The 27,047-nt window shown below is 34.3% G+C and overlaps 1 protein-coding gene across 1 annotated transcript; it reads left to right on the forward strand.

Annotated features, from left to right (window-relative positions):
* Window positions 1-2,234: 2,234 nt before the first annotated feature.
* Window positions 2,235-26,045, forward strand: tspan15 (tetraspanin 15). The gene is made up of 8 exons (XM_073833990.1): window positions 2,235-2,368; window positions 8,284-8,469; window positions 10,261-10,335; window positions 10,951-11,046; window positions 13,798-13,911; window positions 18,477-18,527; window positions 18,916-19,032; window positions 23,163-26,045. The coding sequence occupies exons 1-8, from the start codon at window positions 2,285-2,287 to the stop codon at window positions 23,322-23,324; spliced, it is 885 nt and encodes a 294-aa protein (XP_073690091.1). The 5' UTR covers window positions 2,235-2,284; the 3' UTR covers window positions 23,325-26,045.
* Window positions 26,046-27,047: the final 1,002 nt, after the last annotated feature.

Raw genomic sequence — 27,047 nt, forward strand, 5'->3', positions numbered from 1 at the left:
CGTCCGGGACAGAGAGAACGGTCACCGCCGCGTCCGGGACAGAGGGCGCGGTCACCGCCGCGTCCGGGACAGAGAGAACGGTCACCGCCGCGTCCGGGACAGAGGGCGCGGTCACCGCCGCGTCCGGGACAGAGGGCGCGGTCACCGCCGCGTCCGGAACGGTCAGCCCAGATCGTGACAGGGCGGCGAATAAGGGACGGGGTGGTGATGATAATTAGGGGGGGAGGCAGACGCCTCGCCACAATGTCTACACTCATTATGTAATTACATTGGAAAAGTCATGTCCAGTTAGTTTATTTATCTGTGAACTTCAGTTAAAAAAGGTAGGGTAGGGTGAAAAATGTTCACCTCCAACTTCAAAACCATCTGACATTGTTGCTTTACCTTTTTTTGTAAAAGGTGTTTGACTTTATTTGCACGTTCACTTTGTACACTATAGGTCGGTACAGCATTTGTAGTTAAAAAGTTTATAAGTTTGTATTTTTCTTAGAAAATGGCTGATCGTTTGGCTAGATAAGTTCCTCAGCTGGGATTGTGTGGAGCCCTTTGAAGCTGAATTGAAAATGTAATTTGGACCTTCAATCCATTGGTCACCATTGAAGTCCACTATGGATAAAAATAATAGAATGTTTTCCTCAAAAACCTTCTTTTCGACTGAAGAAAGAAAGACATTACCATCTTGAATGACATTGGGGTGAATAAATTATCAGGAAGTTTTCATTCTGGAAGTGAACTTCTCCTTTAATGGCTACGCTATTTTTTATTTTGTGTCTCTGAGAAAATAAACCCTCGAAATTAGACCCTTAAAATGAAAAAGAATTGGTACAGAAAGACTCAAGTTGCATGTTGTTACCAGTGTTATTATTTTTAAATTAAATATTTATTGTAATCAGTCTGGATATTATGAAATATTTTCATACACATGTCAGTACATTTCAGACATCTTTAGGTTAGCCGAGTGAAATCATAAATTTGCATTCATAGTGTTGCTATTAAGACTTATCTTTACTTTTTAATGGACAATTAAATATGTAATTTGTAAAGTTCATAGATGAATCTCTTTTATTTGGATTATGCTTTTTTTTAAATCTAAATTATCCAAATAAAATATTAAACAGTATAGTTATTTTAGTATGGTACATTAATGACACTTAAAAATTAAAATATTCATAATAATTACACTACCAGTTAAAAGTTTTTTAACAGTGACATTTGTAATGTTTTAAAGAAGTATCTTCTATCTGAATATATTTTAAAATGCAATTTATTCTTCATCAAAGCAAAATTTTTAGCATCATTACTTCTAACATGCTGATTTGCTGTTCAAGAAACATGCTTTAAATTGATCAAAAGTAATAAAAAAAGACATGTATAATGTTACAAAAGATTTCTATTTCAGATAAATGCTGTTCTTCTGAACTTTCTATTCATCAAAGAAACCTGAACGAATTCAACTTTTTTTCAACATAATAATAATAAATGTTTTTGAGCAGCAAATCAGAATATTAGAATGATTTCTGAAGGATCATGTGACTGGAGTAAAGATGCTAAAAATCAGCTTTGAAATCACAGAAATAAAGCATTTTAAAATATATTCAAAAAGAAAACAGTTATTTTAAATAGTAAAAATATTTCAAAATTGTACAGTTTTTGCTGTACTTTGGATAAAATAAATGCCGACTTGGTGAGCAGAACAATTTTACTGTTCAAAAACTTTTGACTGGTAGTGTATATCAAAAGCTATTACTTTTGACTGGTAGAGTATATCAAAAGCTATTATTACTTTCTGTAATAGATCTCTTTCTGTATGCAGTTCTGTATCCTCTTGCCGTTGAGGTTCTTCTCTTCTGACCAAAATGAAAAAGGAAGTATAGGAAACTGTCAGCAGTCAGAAAAGATGTTAAATCAGTGGTGTTCACATTAAAAACCTATGTAAAATCTATTTAGATATATAAGTCTAATTATTATATTCAATATCTTTATATACCATTAATATACATTCATATATAACATTCTCGAGCGAATTGTAATGTTAAATCCAAAAGTAATAATGTCCTTTAAAAATATGAGCTCTGAAACCATGAACTCCTGAAATACAAATAGCCTACAATAGCCATGTGAAATCCCGCTCTCTCATTGGACAAACCACCCATCAATCAAAACATTGCGATTCATATTGGCTTGTGTGATAATGGAGCGCGTGCTCGGCTCATTCAGGTAGACGTTACAAACAAACCAGGAAGTGTCTGCGCGAACGTATTTCGTGTTATTTATATTTTTAAACATGTCAAATGAAGTCCGATATTGCGACAGGTGCTCGTACCTCTTTCTCAAGTTCTCGTTAATCGTATATGCATCAATTTTCTGGGTGAGTGTGATTTTTATCATTTAAAAAATCGATGGGACAAGTCTGTGAGGTTGTCAGCAAATGTAGACAAGTGCTGTGTTAAAAGTCGGAAAGAACAGAGAGAAAGGAAATAAAATAACGTTAGTAGAATATCACGCGTCTGTTAGCAGTAACATTTGCTTTTATGTTTATGTATTTTTAATTATGTTATTATGTCACTCATATACCTGTTCCAGTGCTCTTGACCCCACCCTCCTCTTCTTCTGTACTGTGGGCTTATGGGTTAAACAAGTCAAATGTTTTTTTTACATTGCAAATGTTTATAAGTTGATGTATTAATAAATATCTGACGACGCTGTAGAAAATATTAAGGGAAATGGTAAATTAAACAGTAGGTAGGCTAATGAAAACACTTCATTGTTAAGTGCATGTGTGAATTTGTGCAACAATAAATACATTGTATATAGTTATACAAGAGGCAGATAGAAACTGAAACAGGCTTTTTTTAGTGGTGAGTGGTTATTTTGCTTCTGTTATTGATTGCATGATAATCAGATGACAAAAATACTGTGTGGTCAGCTTTAACTCTTATCTAGCATGCAGTCAAAGAGCATTAAAACAATCATTCATATTTCATTTGCACATAATCATTATTACTCAGTTCAAGAGTGTTGAATTTGTGTTAAGAATCTTTTTTCTCATCTTTATGAACCTTTATCTTTTGCCTTTAGTATGAAATTAGTTTGCTATTTATAAAGACCTCTATTTATAATGTCAAACTTGTTTGAAACCAGGATTACAATGATTTCTTGAGGCAAATGCAGTTTGATTGATATGTATGGTATGTTCAAACTCATAGCTCTACACACTTAGAAAAAAACCTTTGCTTAAGTCCTTTCGATTGTTACTAGTATGTACACATTAGGTGCTAATATTTACTTTTAAAGTACTAATATGTACCTTTACAGTACTAATATGTATCATTTAGGGGTAAATAAAGTACAAAGATTAACCTTTTAGGTTTTGTACCTTAGGTAAGAAATGAATATATATAAACATGTAATTGTACTGTACTTTACTGTACTTTGGTGAATCTTCCAGTGCTTTTAATTCAAAACATGATCAAGCATGTATTTCTGTATATAGTTCCCAAGTTACCTAATACTCTTATTTACTGTTGTCAGCCTGTGACTTACCAAAAATAAACTACAGTCATTTGGGGTTATATAAGCACTGATATTTGATGTTTTAAACTCCTTCAACAGTTCAAACTCAGATCTAATTTAAAATCCTAAACTGAAATCCAGATTATAATTACTATGCAATGTTTGTGGGGTTTTTTTCAGTTTCATTTTTTTTTTCATTTTCTTTTATACAGTTTTCTACTGAATAAATTATTTTTGCATCATCTTTTTTATAAACTCTTATAATAATCATTTTTTATACCAGGCAAAAGTTTTTGGACAGTAAGATTTTTAATGTTTTTATAAGTCTCTTCTGCTCACCAAGCCTGCATTTAGTAAGAATAATTTTGAAATATGTGTATTTTTAATTTTTTTTTGTAACTGTTTTCTATTTGAACATATTTTAAAATGTAATTTATTCCTAATTTCAAAGCTGAATTTTTAGCATCGTTCTCCAGTCACATGATCCTTCGGAAATCATTCTGATTTGCTGCTCAAAAAAACAAACAAAAACATTGATTATTTATTGTTGAAAACAGCTGAGTAGAATTTTTTCAGGTTTCTTTGATGAATGGAAAGTTCAGAATAACAGCATTTATCTGAAATCGAAATCTTTTGTAACATTATAAATGTCTTTATCATCACTTTTGATCAATTTAGGAAGCATCTTTGCTAAATAAAGGTATTAATTTCTATCATTTATTTCCTAAAAATAAATACATAAATATATTGACTGGTATAATGTATATTGTTACAAAAGCTTTTTATTTTGGATAAATGCTGATCTTTAGATCTATTTATTCATCAAAGAATCCTGAAAACATGTTCTCAACTGTTTTAAATATTGTTAATAATAATAATAATAATAATGTTTCTTGAACAGCAAATCAGCATATTAGAATGATTGCTGAAGGATCATGTAACACTGAAGACTGACAAGAATTATGATTCTGAAAATTTAGATTTGATCACAGGAATAAATTACATTTTAAAATATATATTAAAATAGATTTCTAGTAAAAATATTTCAAGATTTTTCAGTTTTTGTTTTACTTTAAATCAAATAAATTTCTGAAAGACTTGATTTAAAAACATTTAAAATCTTACTGTTCAAAAACTTTTGACAGGTAGTGTACATTTTACAATTGTGCCATTAATGGATTATTTATATTGTTTAATATGCAAATAACGCTTTTCATAAAAGTGTTATTCAAGTTTGAGGTGTTGTCATGCTGTAGAGACTATGACATTCTATAGTTATCTTTATTCTCATCTGTTATTGACATTTGAAAAAGATTACTGTGAGTAAAAGGCTGGTGTCAAAGCTACTTTGGGACTCCAGAGCCAGAGGTTTGAAATATTACGGACTGCACCATTGTGCTTCTCTTCCTGTTTTCGGTCAAGAGCAGGTCTGCACCTGTTAAACCCATCACACTGACAGCGTAAACAATGGGCCCCATACGACCCTATTTCAGACCATTATGCCACCAGCCAAGGCTCTTGGTGGCCCATTGGCACCGTATTACAGTACTGGCTGACCCAGCGCACACTTTGTGCTGCTTTCATCACAGGTTTCACAAGAGACCAGGAACATGTGCCTCAAATAGGGCTGCAAGGCTGAGTTATTATGTGTGGATGGCTATTCTGCTCATGAAGGCAAGGGAGTACATCTGTTCTCATGCACTCATGGTGATTGGTAAAAGGCATTCTGAAGTGCACTTTCTTACAACTTGCAATTCACAATTTCGTACAACTTGCTTGACTTGTGCTAACTTTATAGACTGGCATAATGGCGGTTTTGGATGTTTAGAAATAGTTTTGAATTGTGTATATTTGCAGAAATATGTGGTAGAGGTTTTGTAGATTGCTGTCAAGATGCTCTTTGTTTTTTATTTACTTTTTAAAAAGGTTTAAGCAATGTAGTTTAACATAAAGGTGCTTGAAAATGTGTTGTAGATATGACTACCCAGATGGAGCCAGATTCAGCCTGAGAGAATTTGTGTTGAAATTAGGTGGTAGTGGTCTTGGACTCTATCAACATTTATGCCGTTAGTCTTTATAGTCTGCCAAAGGTCATAAATCTGGTTGACACTTTCCAACCAATTTCCCATGTAGCTTTTGAAAATCTTATTGAAGAATCTAAACATAAAAGCATTTCTTGTTTCTGTTTATCTATTCTTTATTTTCCCCAGTCTTTCAATATCTAAAGGGCTTGTTGTTGTCCTTTAAAAGGCAAGTCATCAAATTTTCATTAACTTACTTTACTTTATTCAAAATTACTATTATAGTATTAAGCAGAATATATGTTTTCAACTTTTGTAATAATAAGAAATGTTTCTTGAGCAGAAAATCTGCATATTAGAATGGTTTCTGAAGGATTAATGAAAATTCTGCTTGGCATCACAGGAATAAATTACATTGGAAAATATATTAAAATACAAAACAGTTATTTTAAATTGTATAAATATTAATAAATGTATTATGTTTTTTTTTAAATCAAATTAATACAGTCTTGGTAAGCATAAAATACTTTATTAAAAAAGATTTTTATTTTAATTTCACTACCAGTCAAAAGTTTTTGAACAGTAAGATTTTTAGTGTTTTTAAAGACGTCTCTTCTGCTCACAAAGCCTGCATTTATTTGATCCAAAGGACAGCAAAAACAATACAATTTTGATTTTTACAATTTAAATATATATAATTGATAATTTATTCCATCAAATCAAAGCTAAATTTTCAGCATCATTACACCAGTCACATGATCCTTCTGAATTCTAATATGCTGAATTGCTTTTCAAGAAACATGTATTTATTATTATTATTATTTATTTATTTATTTTCAGGATTCTTTGATGAATAGAAAGATCCAAAAATCATAAAATCTTTTGTAACGTTATGCACTATACCATTCAAAAGCTTGGAGTCAGTATAATTTTATTTTTTTTAATGATTGAAATTAATACTTTTATATTTAGCAAGGATGCTTTAAATTGGATCAAAAGTGATGATAAAGACATTTATAATGTTACAAAAGATTTCTATTTCTGATAAATGCTGTTCTTCTGAACTTTCTATTCATCAAAGAAACCTGAAAAAAATCTGCTCAGCTGTTTTCAACAATAATAATAAATTATTTTTTAGCAGCAAATTAGGATATTAGAATGAATTTCTGAAGGATCAAGTGACTGGAGTAATGATGCTAAACAATCCAGGAATAAGTTACATTTATAATATTCAAATAGAAAACAGTTATTTAAATAGTACAAATATTTCAGAATTTTACTGTTTTTGCTGTACTTTGAATCAAATAAATACAGGCTTGGTGAGCAGAAGAGACTTCTTTTTAAAAAAAAAAAACATTAAAAATATTACTGTTTAAAATCTTTTGACTGGTAGTGTATGGTAGTTTAAGTAAGACTTTTCAATACATGTTAATAGTTTTATATAGTTTCATAATAAAAAAAAAATACTGTAACATGCATTTGTTTTTCTTAAACACTACTACACGTTGTTTACTGATATGAATAGCCACCTTCTTTTTTTAAACCCATCAGTCAACAAACCCTCTGTAAACTAATGATGACGATATACAGAGGTGGACCTTTAATTTAACCAAACTTAATGACCTTCATTTCATCCAGATCGCCCACAGATCATTTCATGTTTCAAGTTTATTTAAATTTAAACAAGACTAAAAGTGGTCTGAGTGGGTGGGTCGTTTACTCTGTAATTATCCATTCATTTCCACCAGTTTGACCAGTTGACACCCCTTCACATTTAACATACAATTTAACTGCCTCCCTCTGAAACTTGACACACTAATTTAACTGTTGAACAGTACAGTATCGTTTTAGAAAAATGAGCAACTTACGCACTGAGTTTAAAATATTTACGTAATATTTATTTTCTCATCTAATTAATTTTGAGAAACTTCCCAGTACATACCAATCATTCTTTTTGAGGAAAAAGATTACAACTTGTCCATACAGATTACATGCTGGTGTGGTATTGAATGAGAAAGGAATGCATTACCACAACAAATGTGTTGTAAAGCCCATATGCACACAGACATGCACACACACACACACACACACACACACACACACACACACACACACACACACACACACACACACACACACACACACACACACACACACGAGTTAACAGGCGTGGAGTGGTTTTACTGCAATTACCAGGGCAGCATTATGACGGTTATTATTTGATTATGCCATTAAGCCATGTCACTGGAGCTCAGTGTTTGTTTCTCAGGGTTACAGAAGTGCTTTGCTCTTCTATGTCAGTTTTGCATCTGAACTTTATCTGAATCCCTTATCTACTACTATTCTTCATCTTGACAGAATGCTTTGGGGTTCACAGCACATGCTTTAATTCTTTAATTAGTCAACCATAGCTTTGATCAGTACAGTATGATAATCATGTAGAATATTTCCAAATGGAAATCACACTCTGCGCATTGGGGAGCCATTAATATTCAAGGTTAGAATGCATTAACTCAGGAGGTCACAGTTTCACATTGCTCTGCTTGGGTCTTGTTTTAACCATAATACCTTTAAATATGAAAAACAAACTGAAGAATATACTTTTAGGTTCAATAATGTCCATTTTTGTCACTTATTGAGGTCCTGAATGTTTTTTAAGATACTAAAAATCACTAAAATAGTGATAATTATCCTGTAATGTGATTTTTGCATTAAACCCAAATGGTCTGATTTGTGTGATTTGTTTCAGCTGATAGGGGGCCTTATTTTGGCTATTGGCATTTATGCGGAGGTTGAGAGGCAACAGTACAAAACATTGCAAGGAGTATTCCTTGCTCCTGCCATTATCCTCATTGTGCTCGGTGTGGTCATGTTCATCGTCTCCTTCATCGGGGTTCTGGCATCTCTCAGAGACAACTTGTGCCTTCTCAAAGTGGTAAGTTTTCATTTTTCCATCAGACTCTTGCATATAGTAGTGTCCTCTACAACACAAATACTATACTTCAGCATAACACTAACTATGTAAACCAAATTGATTTTCTGTACACAACACTTCATATTCTGTTCTTTGATGCTTTTTGAAGGAATCAAACATAAATATCAGTAATAGTTCACCCAAACATGAAAATCCTGTCATTATTTAGTCACCCTTTCATGTTGTTCCAAACCTGTATGATTTTAGTTTTTCAGGGGAGCGCAACAAATAATTTGTTTTTGCCACACACATACCTAGTGTTGATATGGTCCCCAATGACTATAATTATATGGACAAAACCGCTTTTCAAAACATCTTCTGTGTTCCACAGAAAGAATAAAGGCTGAAAGGGGGTCAACAGTAGAAAGTGGAAAACATTCTTACTTTAAGAAGACCTATTATGCCCCTTTTTTACAATATGTAATATAAGTCTCAGGTGTCCCCAGAATGTGTTTGTGATGTTTCAGCTCAAAAAACACCACATATCATTTATTATATCATTTTGATATAATAAGTTTTGAGTTTTTTTAAATGCCCCATTTTGCAGAATAGCGCTGTGCCTTTATAGCTTGTATCTCAGGAACTGTGCCAAAAGAACATCTGTTTGGATTGGATTATTATGTCCCGCAGGGCATCGAAGATGTAGGTGACTTTGTTTCTTCAGTAGAACACAAACAAAGATTTTTAACTCAAACCATTGAAGTCTGTCAGTCATATAATGGAAGTCAATTGGATCCAAGGCTTTGAGAGTAAAAAATATACACAGACAAAACCAAATTAAACCCTGCAACTTGACGATACATTGAGATCTTAACAAACTCGTCACTCGTTGTTTACACAGAGAGATGTGAGTAAGACGGCTACTCAAAATGGTAATTACTTGTGCTTATCCTAATTGTTGCAACCGATTTAAAAACTAAAAGATTAGCCGGTCTGTGTATGTTTGTTTTTTTTACTCTGAAAGCTGTGAATCCCATTGACTGACATTATATGACTGACAGACTGCAACGGTTTGAGTTAAAAATCTGTGTTTGTGTTCTGCCGAAGAAACAAAGTCACCTACATCTTGGATGCCCTGGGTGAACTGTCTGTTTAAAGCCATATTAGTTTAAACTTCTGATATATGGTTCCTGAGCACACTTTCATGTCTTATTGTGCTTAAACTGTCAAACAGTTTATGTTAAAAACACACAGGAGTTACAAAAACAGTCTTTTATGTCTGTGAAGGTAAACAGCTGGGAAAGAAATCGCATGTTTACATTAGATCTGTATGGCAGCAGTGTAATATACAGTAAATAAATCAATAGATTCACTGCTCTGCTCTCCTCTGAGGCTGGGACTCTAAATGGTGTCCTATGCTCGTTTGTGCAGCCAACAACAGAACAGTTAGCATGGTTTGCTCGAATGCCATTAGAACTGTTAGACCGCTGTCATATTAAATTCCTAAAGTGCAATTATGATCAACCGGATTGAAAATGACAAACAGTACTAAGAGTGCATCCTGTTTCAGAGCATCCTCTACATATACAACTCCGTAATCACACACTAGCTAGAAAAAAAGCTGATGGGAATTGAATCCCGTTATGAGCTATTTGTATTCACTGGTCCATCTGCCTTGTGAAAATGTCACTGGGTGCTGTACATGCATAGACAGACTCACTGCCCATGTAGGCGTTTCTGTTGTTTCATTTGTTTCTGTAATGTATGCATGTCTCTTCCACTTAAGATCCACTGTTTACTGTTGCCTTGCAGTTTCTTTACATGCTGGCTCTCTGTCTCATTTTGGAGCTCATTGGTGGGATTGTTGCTTTGATCTTTAGGAGACAGGTACAGTCATTTTTATCTTTCTTCTTGTTTCATGTATAATGACAGATTCTTGACAAATCCCGTGCTTCATAATAAGTCTGTTTTTCGATGTACATTTTCAAGTGGTAGACTGTGATATGGGTCACAGAAATAAATGTATACATACAGAATTCAGTATTGCAGTATTTTCTAGTCAGTAGCCATGCATTGTGACAATAATTGTTGTCAGTTTCTTTGTTATTCATTTCTTCAGGCTAATGGGATCCCTGCTAATTTGAAAAAGATAATTATGAGTAACGTTACATGGTTGCTGGGACATGACTGTTTTCTGATTAGATTGTATTTCAACATCAGCTGGGTGTGGAAATTAGTTTGGCTTCTTGACACTTCAACAATCATTAACAAAATAATTTTGATGCCAGAGCATAATTACCATTGTATACTTATTTTCAGTCATATTTTTAAGCAACTAACTGCACCAGTCTTCAGATATTACAGTTTGTTTTTTTTATCTTATTTCTAACTGCTTCAAAATAAATGAAAGGAACAACAAAGCATTACATCCTATGTTTAAAAAAAATCATACTTGTAACATTGCATCTTCCTGTTATAACACTGACTTTCTTTGTCAAACAGACAGAGGACCTTCTCAACAAAAACATCCGTAAAGGCATCGTCAATTACTATGATGACCTTGATTTCAAAAACATAATGGACTTTGTTCAGAAAACGGTAAGAGATTTATCATGGACACATGAAGGGTACAGATTTAATATGCAGATTTTTTAAGATTGCATTGAAGGCATCTGTTAACTTTGTTTCTAAGGTTTTCGTTGTTTATCATTAAAAAGCATTTGAATTTAATAATTTAACATTTATTGTAAAAATGTATTAATTTATTTAGTCTTTTAAAGATTGTAATAAAATGAAAATAGAACAGTTCCAACTGGTTCGATCTCTTGACGAAAATGTACCTGTGGGAACTTTTCCGCAAGATGCGCAATACACTGCCATGTACATTTTGTGACGTGTTCGATGTGAAATGTCCATTGAGTGGTGCTAAAAGAGTGTTCGTTTTTCCCCCTAAAACAGATGAACATACATATGGTAAGTTTTATGACTTGACTTGGAAAAAAAGCGAAAGCAAAACATAATGGAGCTGTAATCATAACTGTGTATGAAAACGATTACAAGTGCTCGATGTTTTACCACTTCTGTTCATTTCTGTTGAAAACTGCAGTGATATGTACTTATTGCTACGTATTACGCATCTCCCGAAAAAATTGCGACAGGTACGTTTTCATCATGAGATCAGGTAGCACAGTTCCTTTTTACAACAAACAATGGTAAAATGTTAGTGAAGTGAAATCTCAGAGCATCTGGAGATAAAGTTCATGTAGATGTCCTCATATAGTTAATTTTTTTATTCTATACTTTTGACTTAACATTTTCCAAATTCCATCACATTCTGCTTTATAAATTCTGTTTTAATGACTGGATAATGAAATTCGGTCTGTGTTTTTCACATCACTAAAAAAACCATTAGGCCCTATAATCAGATGTAACTCAAATTACAGTTTTTCTTGTTGTTGTTCATGTATTTTATGACCATTAATTAGGTACAACAACTTTAGAGTGTATCCAGAAATAACATTAAAACAAACAATTAAAAACACATTTGTGTTTATTTTGGACGAGTCCATTTAAAGAGCACTGCTTGAAGTCTAAAATGTTAGGCACCCAGCAGACACATCTACTACATTTCAATGCTCAGACATTTCAATGGCAACACTCTCAGAGAGCGCTGTAGTTCTGAGATGCATTCAGCTGAATGAGAATGACTCTGTGCCAGTCCACCGGCTGCACAACCTCACCCAGAGCATCTGCATGTACCTGTTAAATTTAAGTAATTACAGTGAGCTGTTTCAGCAGCGCTCAATTATGTACAGAAATATTACAGCAATTTAATTCTTTTAACAAGCTCCTTTCTGCCTTGACTTTAAAGAAACAAAGTACAGTGGCGCCTCTAAGAACAGTCACTTTCAAATAATCATTCCTCACACTGTGATGGTCGAAAGAAAAAGGTTTAGCACATTCTGTTTGGTCCATTGTTAAAATAAAGGGATTATTTTTCTGTTTAAACAACCTTTAGTGCCTTTTTTTAAACTAGATTTTTTTTGCAAATGCAAAGGGCTTGTGTCAAACAGTATCCCAATAAGCTCAACATGACACAATAGGAATTTGTTGTTTCTACTTCACAGGATAATTATCTTTAATGAGATTGCAGATCATAGGGCATATGTGTTCAGTCTGAAGGACAATGAAAACATCACCGGGAGCAAGTCTACATTGGAATATCAATTTACAAGATTTCGAGAAAGAAAGAAACCTGACAGTCATTTTGTATATATACCCCCACAGTACATCACAAATTTTGGCTAAAATAAGTAATGAAAAGTAATTCTGTTATTCCTTTCATCTTAAATAATCTCTAACATAGTTTCCACATTGCACTAGTATTTGTGGATCAGGAATTGTCTATATCGGGGAGCATTGGATTACGTTCCAAATGAGCAACCTTTGTGATTAAGGTTAATTGACCTAAAAATGAAAATTATGTCAATAATTACTCACCCTCATGTCGTTCCTAACCTATAAGACCTTCTTTCATCTTTGGAAGAAAACAAAAATAACAAAGATAAATGAGGGTCTTATGGGTTTGGAATGACATAAAGATGAGTAATTAATGAGAGAACTTTAATTTTTGGGTAAACTATCCCTTTAAGTGAAGTGTATTTTTACAGATATCCTAATCTCAGTATTGTAGAGAGCAGTGAACACTGTGCAGGGCACTGTGAATCAGAACATAGTTAGTGTTTTCTGTTTTCTCTTTGTCTGGAACTCCATTCCCAATGGTGTTCTGGTCATTCCTCATTTATTTGTTTTGTGACCGACATCCCACGCTGCATGCTTTCTGCAGTAGGACGTCATCAAACAATTATGCTCTTTGTTCATATAATTCTTTCTTGTACATCAGTATGAGATGGGTTTCTTATAAGAGAATCAAGCAATTGCTTAAGTAATTACCTCTAATGTTATTCACTGCCATTTAAATGAGCTAAGGGGGAAGGAATATGAATTATGTCATTCATTGAGGGAAGACAGAAGCCTAATATTTATTCATAAAAAAGTTTTGGCTCAATAAATGAATACAGAGCAGCTCAGATTATTCATTTCACCTCTCACGTTTCATGCCCTGTCAACCTAGCTGCAATTTAGCTGATGACACTAGCAAGTTCAACTCGTATCCCACCATTTGCACATTACCCAAATGTTGTTTTTAAAAATGCAATATACAAATATCCTTCCAGTTGTCTTGTACATCACTGTCTACAGTAGTGCCAGATGAGAAGACAGCCATCTTTTCCAAATAATAAGTCTATAAGCAAATAATCTTTTCAGCTTTAATTCTTGTTTTTCTAGTTCAAATGCTGTGGGGGAAATGACTTCGCAGACTGGAAGGTGAACATGTATCATAACTGCTCTGCTCCTGGTCCACTAGCGTGTGCAGTGCCTTACACCTGTTGTGTGAGCAAGGTTTGTCTATGAATATTTTTCATTCCTTTTGCAGTGTGCACGTGCACACACACACACACACACACACACACACACGTTGGGTTTCCATGTTTTATGGGGACATTACATAGGTGTAATGGTTTTTATGCTGTACAAACTGTAACTTCACCCAAAAATGAAAATTCTGTTATAAGTTACTCACCCTCATGTCATTCCAAACCCGTAAGACCTACACAAATTATGATACTTTTGATGAAATCCGAGAGCTGTCTGACCCTCCATAGACAGCAAGGGTACTCCACCTTCAAGGTCCAGACAGGTACCAAGAACATCAACAAAATAGTCCATGTGACATTCAGTGGTTCAGAATTTATGAAGCTTCGAGAATGCACCACAACCACTGATGTCACATGGACTATTTTGTTGATGTTCTTGATACCCCTCTGGACCGTGTACATGGAACAACCCTTGCTGTCTATAGTAGGTTAAAAAGCTCTCAGATTTCATCAAAAGTATCTTAATTTGTGTTCAGAAGGTGAACGAAGGTCTTACAGGTTTTTAACAACATAAGGGTGAGTAATTAATGACAGATTTTTTTTGTGTGTGTGAACTAACCATTTAACGCACCTTTTGAAAAAAGTGTCACATTTATATCACTCCAATTTGTCATAAAGCACATGCACAATACAAGGTTTTTTGTGTGTGCTTGTTTTTAAAGAAATTAATACTTTCATTCAGTAAGGACACATTAAATTGATTAACATTGACATTTAAGACTTTTTGCATTGTTACATAAAGGTTTTAAATAAATGCTGTTCTTTTGAACTTTCTATTCATCAAAGAAAAATGTATTACAATTTCCACAAGAGTAGCAAATCAGAATATTAGAATGGTTTCTAAAGAATCATGTGACACTGAAGACTGAAGTAATGGCTGCTAAAAATTTTGCTAAACCATCACAGAAATAAAATACACAAAAAATGTAATGAAATAAAAATCAGCTGTTTGTTTTTTAATATTTCACAATATTACAGACACTACTTTCTAAAAAAAAAAAAAAAAAAATCTAGTGTACACATTAGATCAAATATTTAAACTACTCTAAGTGTCTGAAGCTGGTTAAAAGAATCATGCTTAACCCTTGTGCGACCTTATGGACATTTTTGTCCATTTCAGTTTTGTTTTTTGTTATATGTGTGTCTGTGTTAATGCCAACTGCATAAATCTTGGCTCAGGTGTGTGTTTTTATTAAAATTTTAATATTTCACCCTCATTTCCTTCAAAAAATCAATTTTACCCTCCGTACAAAAAATACTCACACTCAGGACCTTAAGGACAAAAATGTCCACATTGAAACCTATTTTAGCTGCAATTTTTTTGACCCAGGGCCATTTGACTATACAATGATGCAATATTTGCTAATATGCATTCATTCTATCGGCAAGGCTTCAAATTTTAAATTTTTAACATTTTTTACTAGATTGTGCCATTTTTTTCAAATTTGGCATATAAAATAAATACTCTATACTAAATACTGCTTATGCATATTATAGTCTATTATAGTCAATTGTAAAAATAATGCAGCTATAATTGTGTGGGTATGTTGGTAAGGATGTCAGAGTGTGGTTTGCATGTGTTTACTGAAAATGTTATGTCTTATGTGTGTAATTAGTTTAAAAAAGAAATGATATTGTACTGGCAATCAAAAATCCTACTCTATGTATATGAGTCACACCCGTTGCAGGGTCATAGGGCCATGTCCTCAAAACTATGAATAAGGTCAAAGAAGGTTAATGAGCTTTGAGGATTTTTCTTTTTCATCCAAACACACATCTTAATCTATGATTGCACTTTTTCATTTGTTATTGTTTTTGTACAGAGATAAAAGGTGAGCTTGAATTTGATGTAGAAGTTCAGCCCCTAAACACATTGTTTTTGTTTTAACCACAAGAAAATGCTGATTGTTTAGTCTGGTAGATTTTATACAAAGTTTGAGTGTTTGCACAGCCAAACAGGTGTTTGCACGGCCAAACCTATACATATTTGGTGCTTGAGGGCTTGGGCATTTCATTGCTTGCAAGATGAAGAGACGTTACTCAGCAGAGGAAGCTCATTATGGACCTAAGTGTTAGTTTTTAAAAAAAAATTTTTTTATTTGACACAAAATGAATGAAGTTGTTCTTTACTGACACACCCAAGAAGCTAATAAGCAAAAAAAAAAAAAAAAAAAAATCATCCCGCTTAGCATTTAGTATATGGAAATTAACTACTGTTTTTAATTTTTTCATAAAAAAAACACCTGTGGCATTATGTAAACAAACCAGCATTTAAAGGTTTACAATTCTGAAAATTAATAAATGTTTGGTATCTATGGATAGAACAGATGCTGGTTAAAAAATCAACATCAGTGAAAGTGGAAAAAATATTAATAAATCATATTTTTATGACAGTTTTTGGACATGGACATTTTTGTCCATTTTGCACCCATGTGTAACTTTTTTTTTGAATGCACAAGGGTTAAGCATGTTTCCCACAGTCCTCTTATCTCCAGGATCTTTTTGCAAATGTTTCATAAACAAATATTGCTGTATGTCTGTAAACTTTGGCAGAGTCGTTGCTGTCAGCTGTCGAAAAACCTAAATATACAAACCTTATGTTAACTAAGAAATATAATCCTAGCCATTTTAAGTGCATTTTAAGTGTTAACTCATAAACTAAATGGGAGAAAATACTTAAATTCTAAATTTAAATCAGCCCTGTTTTACTTGCCAAGACTTGACGCATTTATTGCCTTTGTGATTGAGTCTTTCATGAGGTTACTGTTTGCTCACTTGAAAAGAGACTAAAGGGAGAAATGTGGGCAGATGAAAAGCATAAATGGTCACTTTGTGTTTCAGCATTCCACTGTTAGTTTAGTTTTGTCCCATTCAAGCTTGCTCATATCTGCTTTCGGTTTCACAATTACCTGGCACATTCTAAATTTTACAGGTGCAAAAACAATGGCATTGCATCTAGTGAACTGGGGAAGAACGTTGTCCACACGTCACGTTTGTGAAATGATGCATGAAGTGTTTTTCTGCTCAGGCTTTCCAGTTTTTATAATACCCAGTTGCTTTGCTTTACTTTTTGTTCATTTATGGAAACGCCGAGCTCATAATGATCCTGCATTATCTGGGTTATTCCTGTGCTGTGTATACCTTTTGAAATCTATAACTGCTAAAAGTGAATAATCTTCTGTTATTCTTGTTTTATTTTAAGTAGTATGTCTATAAAAGGGAGACCAGACTTTCGAAAATATGCTCTGGTGAAGCATTGATTTATAGCTTGATTATTTACACAGTGGCAATAACATGAACAAGACGTCTAACAGGATGGAAATAAAGAGCTAGAGCTAGCCATTTCTTAGTGAGGGATTGAGAGTTCGCTTACATGAGTGTCAATTAAAGCTGGAATATTTGTGCTGCTGTTGTTGTGCCAAAAACTACAATGTTGGAAGGAACCTGACTTTTGTTAATTAGAGGCATAGTTCACCTAAAAATGTTTGTTAATTCTGTCATAATTTACATTTTCATTGAATAGAATATATATATAAGTAAATATATATATGTGTGTGTGTTCCACAAATCAAATAAAATCTGTGTATTATGAAGTTCATTATGACATATGATGAGGACTTGAAAATGTACTGCTTATCCCATCTGCAGAAGTTTTAGTTCAGAAGATATTTATTACACTATTTGGCGATAAAGACAACATTGATTTTTGTCATTTTCAACACAAGAGTCAAGACCCATCTTGAAATTACATTTAGCTGAATATTAATTGAGCCCATTTTTGGAGTTGCATAGGACAGTTTAAAAATAGGTCCTCTAAAGTGCGATACTAATGCAGGTCTTACAGTCAAAGGACATTAATTTTTCATTTGTTTTGGAAAAAGCACAGAGCCTGTTTGCTGACATCCAGCTGTGTGCAGATTACCTATGGACAAGCATTACCTCATCACTACTTTAGTCTAAGACAAAGCAATTCTGTCTATATATGAAGATTATATCATAAAGTTTTGTCTAAAATCAAATATCAGAATCTAATCTGATGACATTACCTTTAGTGATGTTTCATTAACAAATTTCAGGAGGAGCTCGCGCAGATAATTAACACGGCCAATTCATCATCAGCAATCACTCCCTATCCAACCACTCTCCCTATCCAATTACTACAGTCCCTTTAAATAACCAAGCAGTCCTACCTTCAGCTATCTCTGATTCCAGCATCATTTAAAAAGCTTAGTACATCTCATCTATATCTTAGAATGACAAAATGGGGATCAAAGCTAGTGTAATGGAAACCTGTTACGAGAGTAAGCTAGTCATTAATCAGCACCAAGTGAAATTTCATACCTATGATCCAGCGGGTTGGGAATGTTAAATGTCTTTTTTTCCCTGAGGTTTTGCTGTTTTCCAAATCAGTACTTTTACATAATCTCACAGTTGAGTGAGAAATACAAGATAAAAAGTTTAGCTACTGTATGCATCTAGGTGTTTTACCTTTATGAAAATATTAAGACTGCACTTGCTTATCTGTTACAGCCTTCTGAAGTTGTTAATACGATGTGTGGATACAAGGCCCTGGAGAAAGAGGTAAGTGCCCTGTTCACCTCTCTATCTGCCCATATCTGCTTTTAAAGTTGAAGTAGCTTATAAGTGCATTCTGATATTTGAAAAGTGCTATGTGCTACTGTGTCGACCCACCTAGTATAAATACGGTCGTTTGGAGAGGTCAAAGGTCTGATCATCTGAGAAGAGCAATGAGAACCACCTTTGAATTTTAACAGGCTGTGAGGATATGCAGCACCACAGATGAATGATGATCTGCCTTATAATTGCCTCCACTTATCCCTCAGTACATTTTCAATCAATGACTTCATAACACTGGTTGTTAATGAGACATGCAGTGATGGCAGTTTTTTGACTCTGCGATGTAATAAATAATGTAATAATATATCTATTGCCTGACCTTTGCCCACAGAGGCTAGAAAATATAGAACAGATCTACACCCGTGGTTGCACGAACGCCGTCTTCATTTGGTTCATGGACAACTATAAAATCATGGCTGGAATTCTTCTGGGCATCTTAGTTCCTCAGGTGAGATTCATTCTTATATTTTTAATTCTACAAAAAATCTACTTTACATAAAACATACTGAATAAGACCCGAATAAGATATTTCACATAAAAGACATTTACATATAGTCCACGAGAGAAAATAACAGTTGCATTTATAAAAATGACCCTGTTCAAAAGTTTACATACACTTGGTTCTTAATACTGTGTTGTTACCTGAATGATCCACAGCTGTGTTTTTTTGTTTGGTCTTCTGTAGCTTCTGAAGGGCAGTACTAAATGAAAAAAATATATATTTAGGCAAAATAAGAAAAATGTACACATTTTCATTCTGTTCAAAAGTTTACACCCCTGGCTCTTAATGCATCGTGTTTCCTTTTGAAGCTTCAGTGAGCATTTGAACCTTCTGTAATAGTTGCATACGAGTCCCTCAGTTGTCCTCAGTGTGAAAAGGTGAATCTCTAAATCATACAGTCATTGTTGGAAAGGGTTCAAATACACAAAAATGCTGAAAAACCAAAGAATCTGTGGGACCTGAAGGACTTTGCTGAAGGACAGCGGGCAGTTTAACTGTTCAGGATAAACAAGGGACTCATGAAGAGCTATCATTAAACAAAAACAAAAAATCATTCAGGTAACAGCACAGAATTAAGAATCAAGCGTATGTAAACTTTTGAACAGGGTCATTTTTATAAATTCAACTATTATTTTCTCTTGTGGACTATATGTAAATATCTTTTATGTGAAATATCTTATTCAGGTCAGTACTAAAAAAAAAAAAATAACATGCATTTTGTATGATCCCTCTTATTTTGGTAAAATAAATATAGCAGATTTTGCAAGGTGTATGTAAACTTTTGACTACAACTGTACATGCTGTTATCATTTATAATTAAAAGTCTGTAAGCTTGCTAGGAAAGTTTTTTGGAAATGCTAATATTCATATTCACATATTTACAAAACATGCCAAAACAAAAAAATTCCAATCATTTTTCTCATCAAAAGACCAAGAATTTGACTTTATGTGGAGACTTCATTTACTCTTTATTCAGGTTTCATCATTATCTGTGCCGACTCATAAATTCAGTGTAATTAAGAATGCTTTTTATAAAATAACCCCTCATTAAGTGTTTTTTACACTGTTTAAGAGGTGGGCGGTGAGAGAGACATGGTTTGAATGAATTAAAATATTTCTCAAAAGAGTACCATGAGTAGACAGGTTTTCAGCAAATTAGCAGTCTGGAAATCCGATTCACTTTCAAAAGCAGCCTCTAATGTTCAGCTGTTTCTGTGTGTCCTACCACTTTAACCAGTGTTAAAGAGGTGCCTTGATGCACTGAAGAACACCACAGCGCTGTCACAGATGTAGATTATCATAATCACATTAATTTTGAATTCATTTTGTAGTAATTTCAAAAATGCTGCAACTTCAATAACCCACCAACACTGAAAGCACATGAACACCAAATGTAATTTAATTCTTTCTTATAAAGGCTCCAGTACATTAAAGGTGCTGGGAACAGGGCTAAGTTTCTATTAGGTCTGACAGTCCTCTATCTGTAGGCTGTTTCACAGGAAATGATGGCAGAAGATATAGAGCTTCATCTGTGATAAGCACAGGTATTGTTGAGAGACTTTAACATAGCATTGCCAACAGTGACTTCAACATTCACATCAGATTTGATTATAGTGTTTCGATCTGAACTGATTTCCAGTCTGATTTTTGTTTATATTTACGCTAGTGGAAACAAGCGGTGGAACTTGTTTTTTTTTTCAAGAAAATTCTTGAGGCCGAGAAGCTTTCATAATTAGTTTCATAGTTTGTCCGTAAATGGCGATTCACAGTTGAGGAAAGTCATTAGTCAGTCTGCCTACACTGTGAACCATCCCAGATGTTTATTACAAGATTTATTTTGCTGTACAAATTGTATAGCTGCAGTATGAAGTATGCAGACTAAAATGAAGGTTCACACAAAAATAAAAATGTAGTAATCATTTACTCACCCTTGTGTTGTTCTAATGCCATATGCCCTTTTTTTTAGCCAGCATCAAACTATTAAAGGGAACCCCGGTAAGATTTGAATGGCTATATATAACGTAAATTATGTCTCTAACTAAAAAATGTAATAGAATACCCATGAAAGACAGGTTATTTTTAAAAACGCACATCGTTTTATACGTATTCTAGACTATGGGGGACGCCATTATTTCGTTAATGTGAAATGGCTTCACTTGGTGAGCTACTGCCGTTACCTGTTGCTATTTTTACCGCAATACTACTCAGAAAAAAAAAATACTGATACAATGCCACTTTGTGCAGCTTTAGGCTGTAATTTTCAGTCAAATGGCAACAAGGGAAGTTGCTTCCCTAGCAATAAGAAGAGGAGAAAAGAATGGGATGATGCCTATGGATGAATAAAACTTCCTAAAGACCCGCATCTTTGTTCTCTCCACTTTATCCCTTGTGCTTTTGAGGCTTTTAGTAGACCACAGCTTTTAAAAAAGCTTACAAATGGCAGAGACAAGAAATGCTAGATGCCATCCTGGCAGGATGTAAACATGAGTCTTGTCATGATGCTACAGCCACTAAAGGAGTTTCTCAGCACGGATTTCTCTCAATATCCAGGGGCGTTTAGACGGGATAATTGATGGTACGCCATTTGGTTTAAGTCTACGCTTATATGCAGCTATGGTCATCGTATCAGTATTTTATTTTCCATGGATTTTTCACAATCTTAATTGCATGCTTCGTAGTGAACTCTTGTGTTAATAGAGTCTCATGACTGTGACAGCCAAGATCAGGATTTTCAATAAATAATCCATTAAATCTCTTTTTTTATTAATTTTTTTTACCAAACCCTATGATATACCCCTAAGACACTTGGAATATAAAACACATTTTTGCATCTTATTGTAAAAGCTTGATGCTGGTCACTATTCACTGCTACTATATGGACGAGCGTGAACGATACATTTCATTATGTTTCTCATTAGGCTAGTTTTGAGCTATTTTTCATTGGCCATTTGACTAGTATTTTTATGCAGGCATGGCAACCTCACCACACCTTATATAAACCTCTGGTTTGGCCATAAGCTCTGAAGTACATGGTACCATAAATGTCAAGACTAAAAGAGCCGCTTGAGCCTTAAAGGAGGACCGTTGAAGGATATGCATCTGAAATGGAATTGAAAGCCATTTTTAAGCAACCTGATCTCATGACGAAAACGTACCTGTGGGAACGTTTTTGCAAGATGCGAAATGCGTACTGCCATGTAAGTTTTGTGATGACATTCAGTGTGAAATATCCAATGAGAGGTGCTAAAAGGGTGTTCGTTATTTTTCCCTAGAACAAATGAACGCACATATGTTGAGGGGTGCTGTAACGCTAATGCTCCGTGACGTTTTAAAATAATGTACCATAAAATAATGTCTTGACATGTAGCTTTTTAGTCTTGACAAATGTAGTGTAAAAATGCAATTGCAAGCATGCTGGTTTAAATTGTTTTTTCGACCTCTCATCTTTCAACTCTTTCATCGTGAGTCATGTTTTTGATGGGATTCGTACCCAAGGATTCTGCATCCTAAGTCCAATTCCATGCTGGCTGAGCTACAGAGCATGCTTGTTACGTCTGGAAAGCAAAACTTATAGAGCTATAATCATAACTGTGTATGAAAGCGATTACAAGTGCTTGCTGTTATACCACCTCTAGTGTTCATTTCTGTTAGAAACTGCAGTGGTATGTACTTATTGGTACATATTTTGCTTCTCGCACAGTTTTCATCAGATCATGTAGTTTTTAAGCTATTGTAAAAAAACTAAATGGAGAATATGTCCAGACAAGACCGTTTCACCAAATTTACCCCAAGAGCAAATACATCAGGAAGTCCCAAAGAACCCAATTGGCGCCATCAGTAGATTTGCAGGCATGGCAACAGTTAATCAAGTTAATTAAGAGTGCATTAGGCAAGCATTAAAAAACAGGCTGCACAAATTGTGCAAAATGGTCATCTGTTGAGTGTTTTGGAAGGAAAAAGTCAAAGTTCAGATCTTAATCCATTTAAAATACTTTGGGGTGCTTGCAATACATGCAATAAACCACTTTAATATCACAACTTTTCATTTTCTAAAGTAAAAGTTTTTTTCTTCTTAGTTTTTTGGCGTGATCTTTACCTGGCTTTATATCACCCGTGTGGAAGATGCCATCGAGGAGTATGGACACTATATGGATGGTCTGTTGGACGGCGGGCCCCGGGAGGCCAAGAAACAAAGCAAGTGGGCCAAATGTTGCAAATGCATGCCTTTGTTTGACTGAGTGCAAAGCCTTACATTGGAGAGTAAAAAGGATTTATTTAGGTACTGTCACCTGCTATGAATGACATGAACTGTTTGTAGCTCTGCCAAACACAACTGTGCTGTTACTTTTGTAATATCTAACACAGACACTGATGCAAGCAAGCCATTTTTGTGCTGTCAATATCATTTTCACAGTTACTCTCAGGATTCATTATTTCATCTGTCAGTTGAAAATAGGTTGGTTTTTTTGTGTCAAAATTTACTAATGCTAGGACTGACCTTATGTGTTAGGACTAAATCAGATCTGAAGCAGTACACTTAAGATGTCATGTTGACAGACTCAGAATGCCTTTAGATTTTACACAGCTTAGTTTTGTTTAATAGGGAAACTTTGGACAATTGGCACCCTGTCAGTATCAGGTAATGAAATTCAAGGTTTCTTTTTTCCAGTGCGAACAGTGCTCTTCACGTAAGTGAACTTCTACCGTTAAAGTCTATACAGCTATATGCAGCTACATTGATCGCATTAACAGTGCTGTTTCTTTTGTTTGTACACTGTCTAAGATGAGTAACGGTTTTAAATCATTACCTGAAACAAGTTTTTCCTCTTAATTTTATTAAAACACTGCTTATTATGAGCTAATTATTTTGTAATCTGTGAAACTTTTTCAAACTTAACATATTTCTGTCAGAGCTGCATGTGTAAGTCTTCTTAAATCTTCTAAATAGTTTTTTGCCAAACGGTGATGGTTTTTATATTCTCATCTATTTTGTTGTCTGCCGTGTATTTCATAAGCATGAGAACAATTCAAGTTTACCGCATATCTTGACCTGTTTTTACATAAGATGGTTGTTTCTTGTCAATCAATCACAGTAGAATAATCTAATGCCATATTTATTTAAAGTTTGCTACAATTTTTTTTTATGTAAAATGTAGGGATGTAACGGTATCAAAACTTCACGGTACGGTAATACCTCGGTATGAATGGCACGGTACGGTATTTATTGAATCATTTACAGGGAAAACAAAACTAATGAAGAGACTCGAAAAAAGTGCCAGAAGTGTTTATTAAACAGATTACATGAACACTGAACATATCAATGGCATACGAATTAGCCATCTATCTGTAAACTTTTAAACTTCAATTTTTCAATTTTAATAACAAAAAATTATTAAACCATGTAACCACGTTACTTTTTTTTCGCAGTACTTTAGCCTACTTTGTGTAGTAACGAAAACATTCATTTCAGTGGAAAAATAAGTCCAAAACTATGTTTTAACATTTTGAACAATAGGGCTCCACAATCTTTTTCTTTTTTTTTTTCTTTTTTTTTTTTTAGAAATTCTTGTGTGTTTTTATTTTTCTGATAATCAAATGAAAGAATAAACATTTATTTTTAATCAAATGAAAAATAAACCCTTTTAATTTTTGGCAAACAAACAGAGGTTTACTGTTAAAATCAATACATGGAAGAAAAATTATATTCAGTTTAAAACGTTTAAATAATAATTGTAGTATTTTTGTTCTACAATTAAGTGGTTAATCTTGTTGTAATATTTATTTTTTATCATATATATTGTTTTATGTAAATTATTTAAATAGGAATATATACACGCCTACATTATACTGTACAAAAGTAATACAAGACTAATATTGTTCTGTTACATGTTAAACCGTACTTTTATTTTGACAGGTTGCCGTAAAGTTTCTGTGTGTATACCGTAGTATGATACGATGCTAGTTTTCTCAAATGAAACGGTAAAAGTGACACTCACAGCAGCTTTGGAGACTGAGTTATCTGTTCATGTGAGATGCAAAGGCCAAAATAAGCGTGAGCGTCACGCGTGCTTCAGTATGAGTGTAGTAAAAAAACAAAAACGTGTCTCCTCCATTCATACACACAGAGGCAAACGGAACATGCAGGATTCATATTAAAACGGTCTTTCTCCATTTCAGTTTTCACAGACAGTAGTCCATATCGCGATTTGAATTAAGTGACAGACCAACTTTTGATTTATTAATCCTATAATCGACAAATTCCGTGGCATTTCGCGCTATAGTAAATTCCGTTTTTATGAATGGAGTCCGCGATCCCGTCCGTGTTTTCGCGGAGGAGACATTGTAAACGCGTGACAGTGTAGAGACAGAAATGACATGCCTTCGTGTAAATAAGATAAATAACATAAGGCAATTTAGTTTGTTTAATAAAAGAACAATGTATAGACCGGTTCTATAGGAAAGATAACCTTAAATGACTTCTATTGTGATCTGGCGCTATATCGAAAATAAAGGGAACTTGACGTTCAAGGGGGGCGGGCAACAGACCGCAAAGGATGACGGCCACACCTGGGCTGATGGGAATTGTAGTTCCCGCTACCTCCCGTTCGCTCCATTCGCCTGAGCAAACTTTTCTTTAGAAGACCTATGGTTTTATCGAGTCATGCGACCACGGTAGTATCGAAAAAATTTGCTATTGCGGTACGACGGTATTTACAATACCGTTACATCCCTAAAAATGCCAAAATATAACATTAGTTTGTCATTATTTAGTGTCAGATAACTGCAGACAAACAGGTTGAAGTGAATAATGATATTAAGCCTTAATTTTTTTGTAATCAGATTTCTCTGCTGTATTTATGTGATTTCTATGACTATGTGTTGACCTGACTGCTAAAGCTAGAGTATTGCCCTGAACAGTGAGTGTCCTGCTGAATGAATGAATAAATGATGTTTACAGAGCTGTGTTCTGCTGCTTCAGTGGATGTTCTTATCTGTTCTCTGTCATGCTGGTTTTTGTGTTTGCAGGGGGACTGCGGCACTCTGAATATTGCACTTTAGACATGGTCTGGTATCATCTGGTATCACAAGTATGTGGCAGTCTGTGTTTTACCTACTTATTTGTTCTATTTTCTTTATCTCTTTTAGAAAGTGCAGCTTTAGGCAGTTTAGATAGTTTAGAAAAAAGAGTGTCCCTTCTTTTTCTAATAACTAATTCCACAGATTCTGATAAAGTATGCGTGAGCCACCTTTCTGAGGACTTAGTGCTGCTTAGTGCTGCGTTCTACCTGTGAAAGTGCAATGGAGCAGCAGTCAAACCCGTGACTTCCTACCCGTGAACTCGTACTAGATTGATGGACTCCCAGTTCCGAGTTCTGACGTAACATAGCCCGCGAAACAACAATGTCAGCCCCTACGGTGCAGTGTTTATGCAAGTGGTACACGGTGAAAATATAACGTTGCAATCAATTTAATAATAATAAATGCGCTCTATCTACTGATTGCCATTATCAGACTCTCTCTATTTTTTATAAGTTGTAAAAACAATATCGTGGAGTTTTTCTTTTGCTATTTGAGCAAATGGGAATGCAGAAAATAGATTTGTGGTACTCTCCCATTCATTGCCCTCAAAGTTAACCCAACTATGATGACTTCTGCTGCTGAGAAACCTGGAAATGTGAAAAAGGTCCATGGTGGCTCTTCAGAAGCAGGGTTGGAGAAGACATTTGTTGATACAGAATTTGAATACAAAACTGAAGATGCAGATGCCCAAAAAGGCTAACATAAGAAAATTAGATCTTGTTTGAATCTAACAATGATTTTTGGCCAAACTGGTCAGAAGTTAAGCAGAAAGGTCAATATTTTATATCTTTTAACCAGTAGGTGATGCTGTGCCGAAACTACTTATGTGCCCTCATTGTCATGCTAACACATGCCAAGTTTGGCCAGAATCTGCTAAAGTG

This window comes from Garra rufa, chromosome 2 (genome assembly GCF_049309525.1).
Source record: "Garra rufa chromosome 2, GarRuf1.0, whole genome shotgun sequence".
In the NCBI taxonomy this organism is placed as follows: domain Eukaryota; kingdom Metazoa; phylum Chordata; class Actinopteri; order Cypriniformes; family Cyprinidae; genus Garra; species Garra rufa.

Coding starts and splice junctions, on each gene's coding strand:
- tspan15 (XM_073833990.1), top strand. CDS start 2,285: ATGTCAAATGAAGTCCGATATTGCGACAGGTGCTCGTACCTCTTTCTC. Junction 10,336..10,950: donor CTTTGATCTTTAGGAGACAG/GTACAGTCATTT, acceptor TTTGTCAAACAG/ACAGAGGACCTTCTCAACAA. Junction 18,528..18,915: donor ACAAGGCCCTGGAGAAAGAG/GTAAGTGCCCTG, acceptor CTTTGCCCACAG/AGGCTAGAAAATATAGAACA.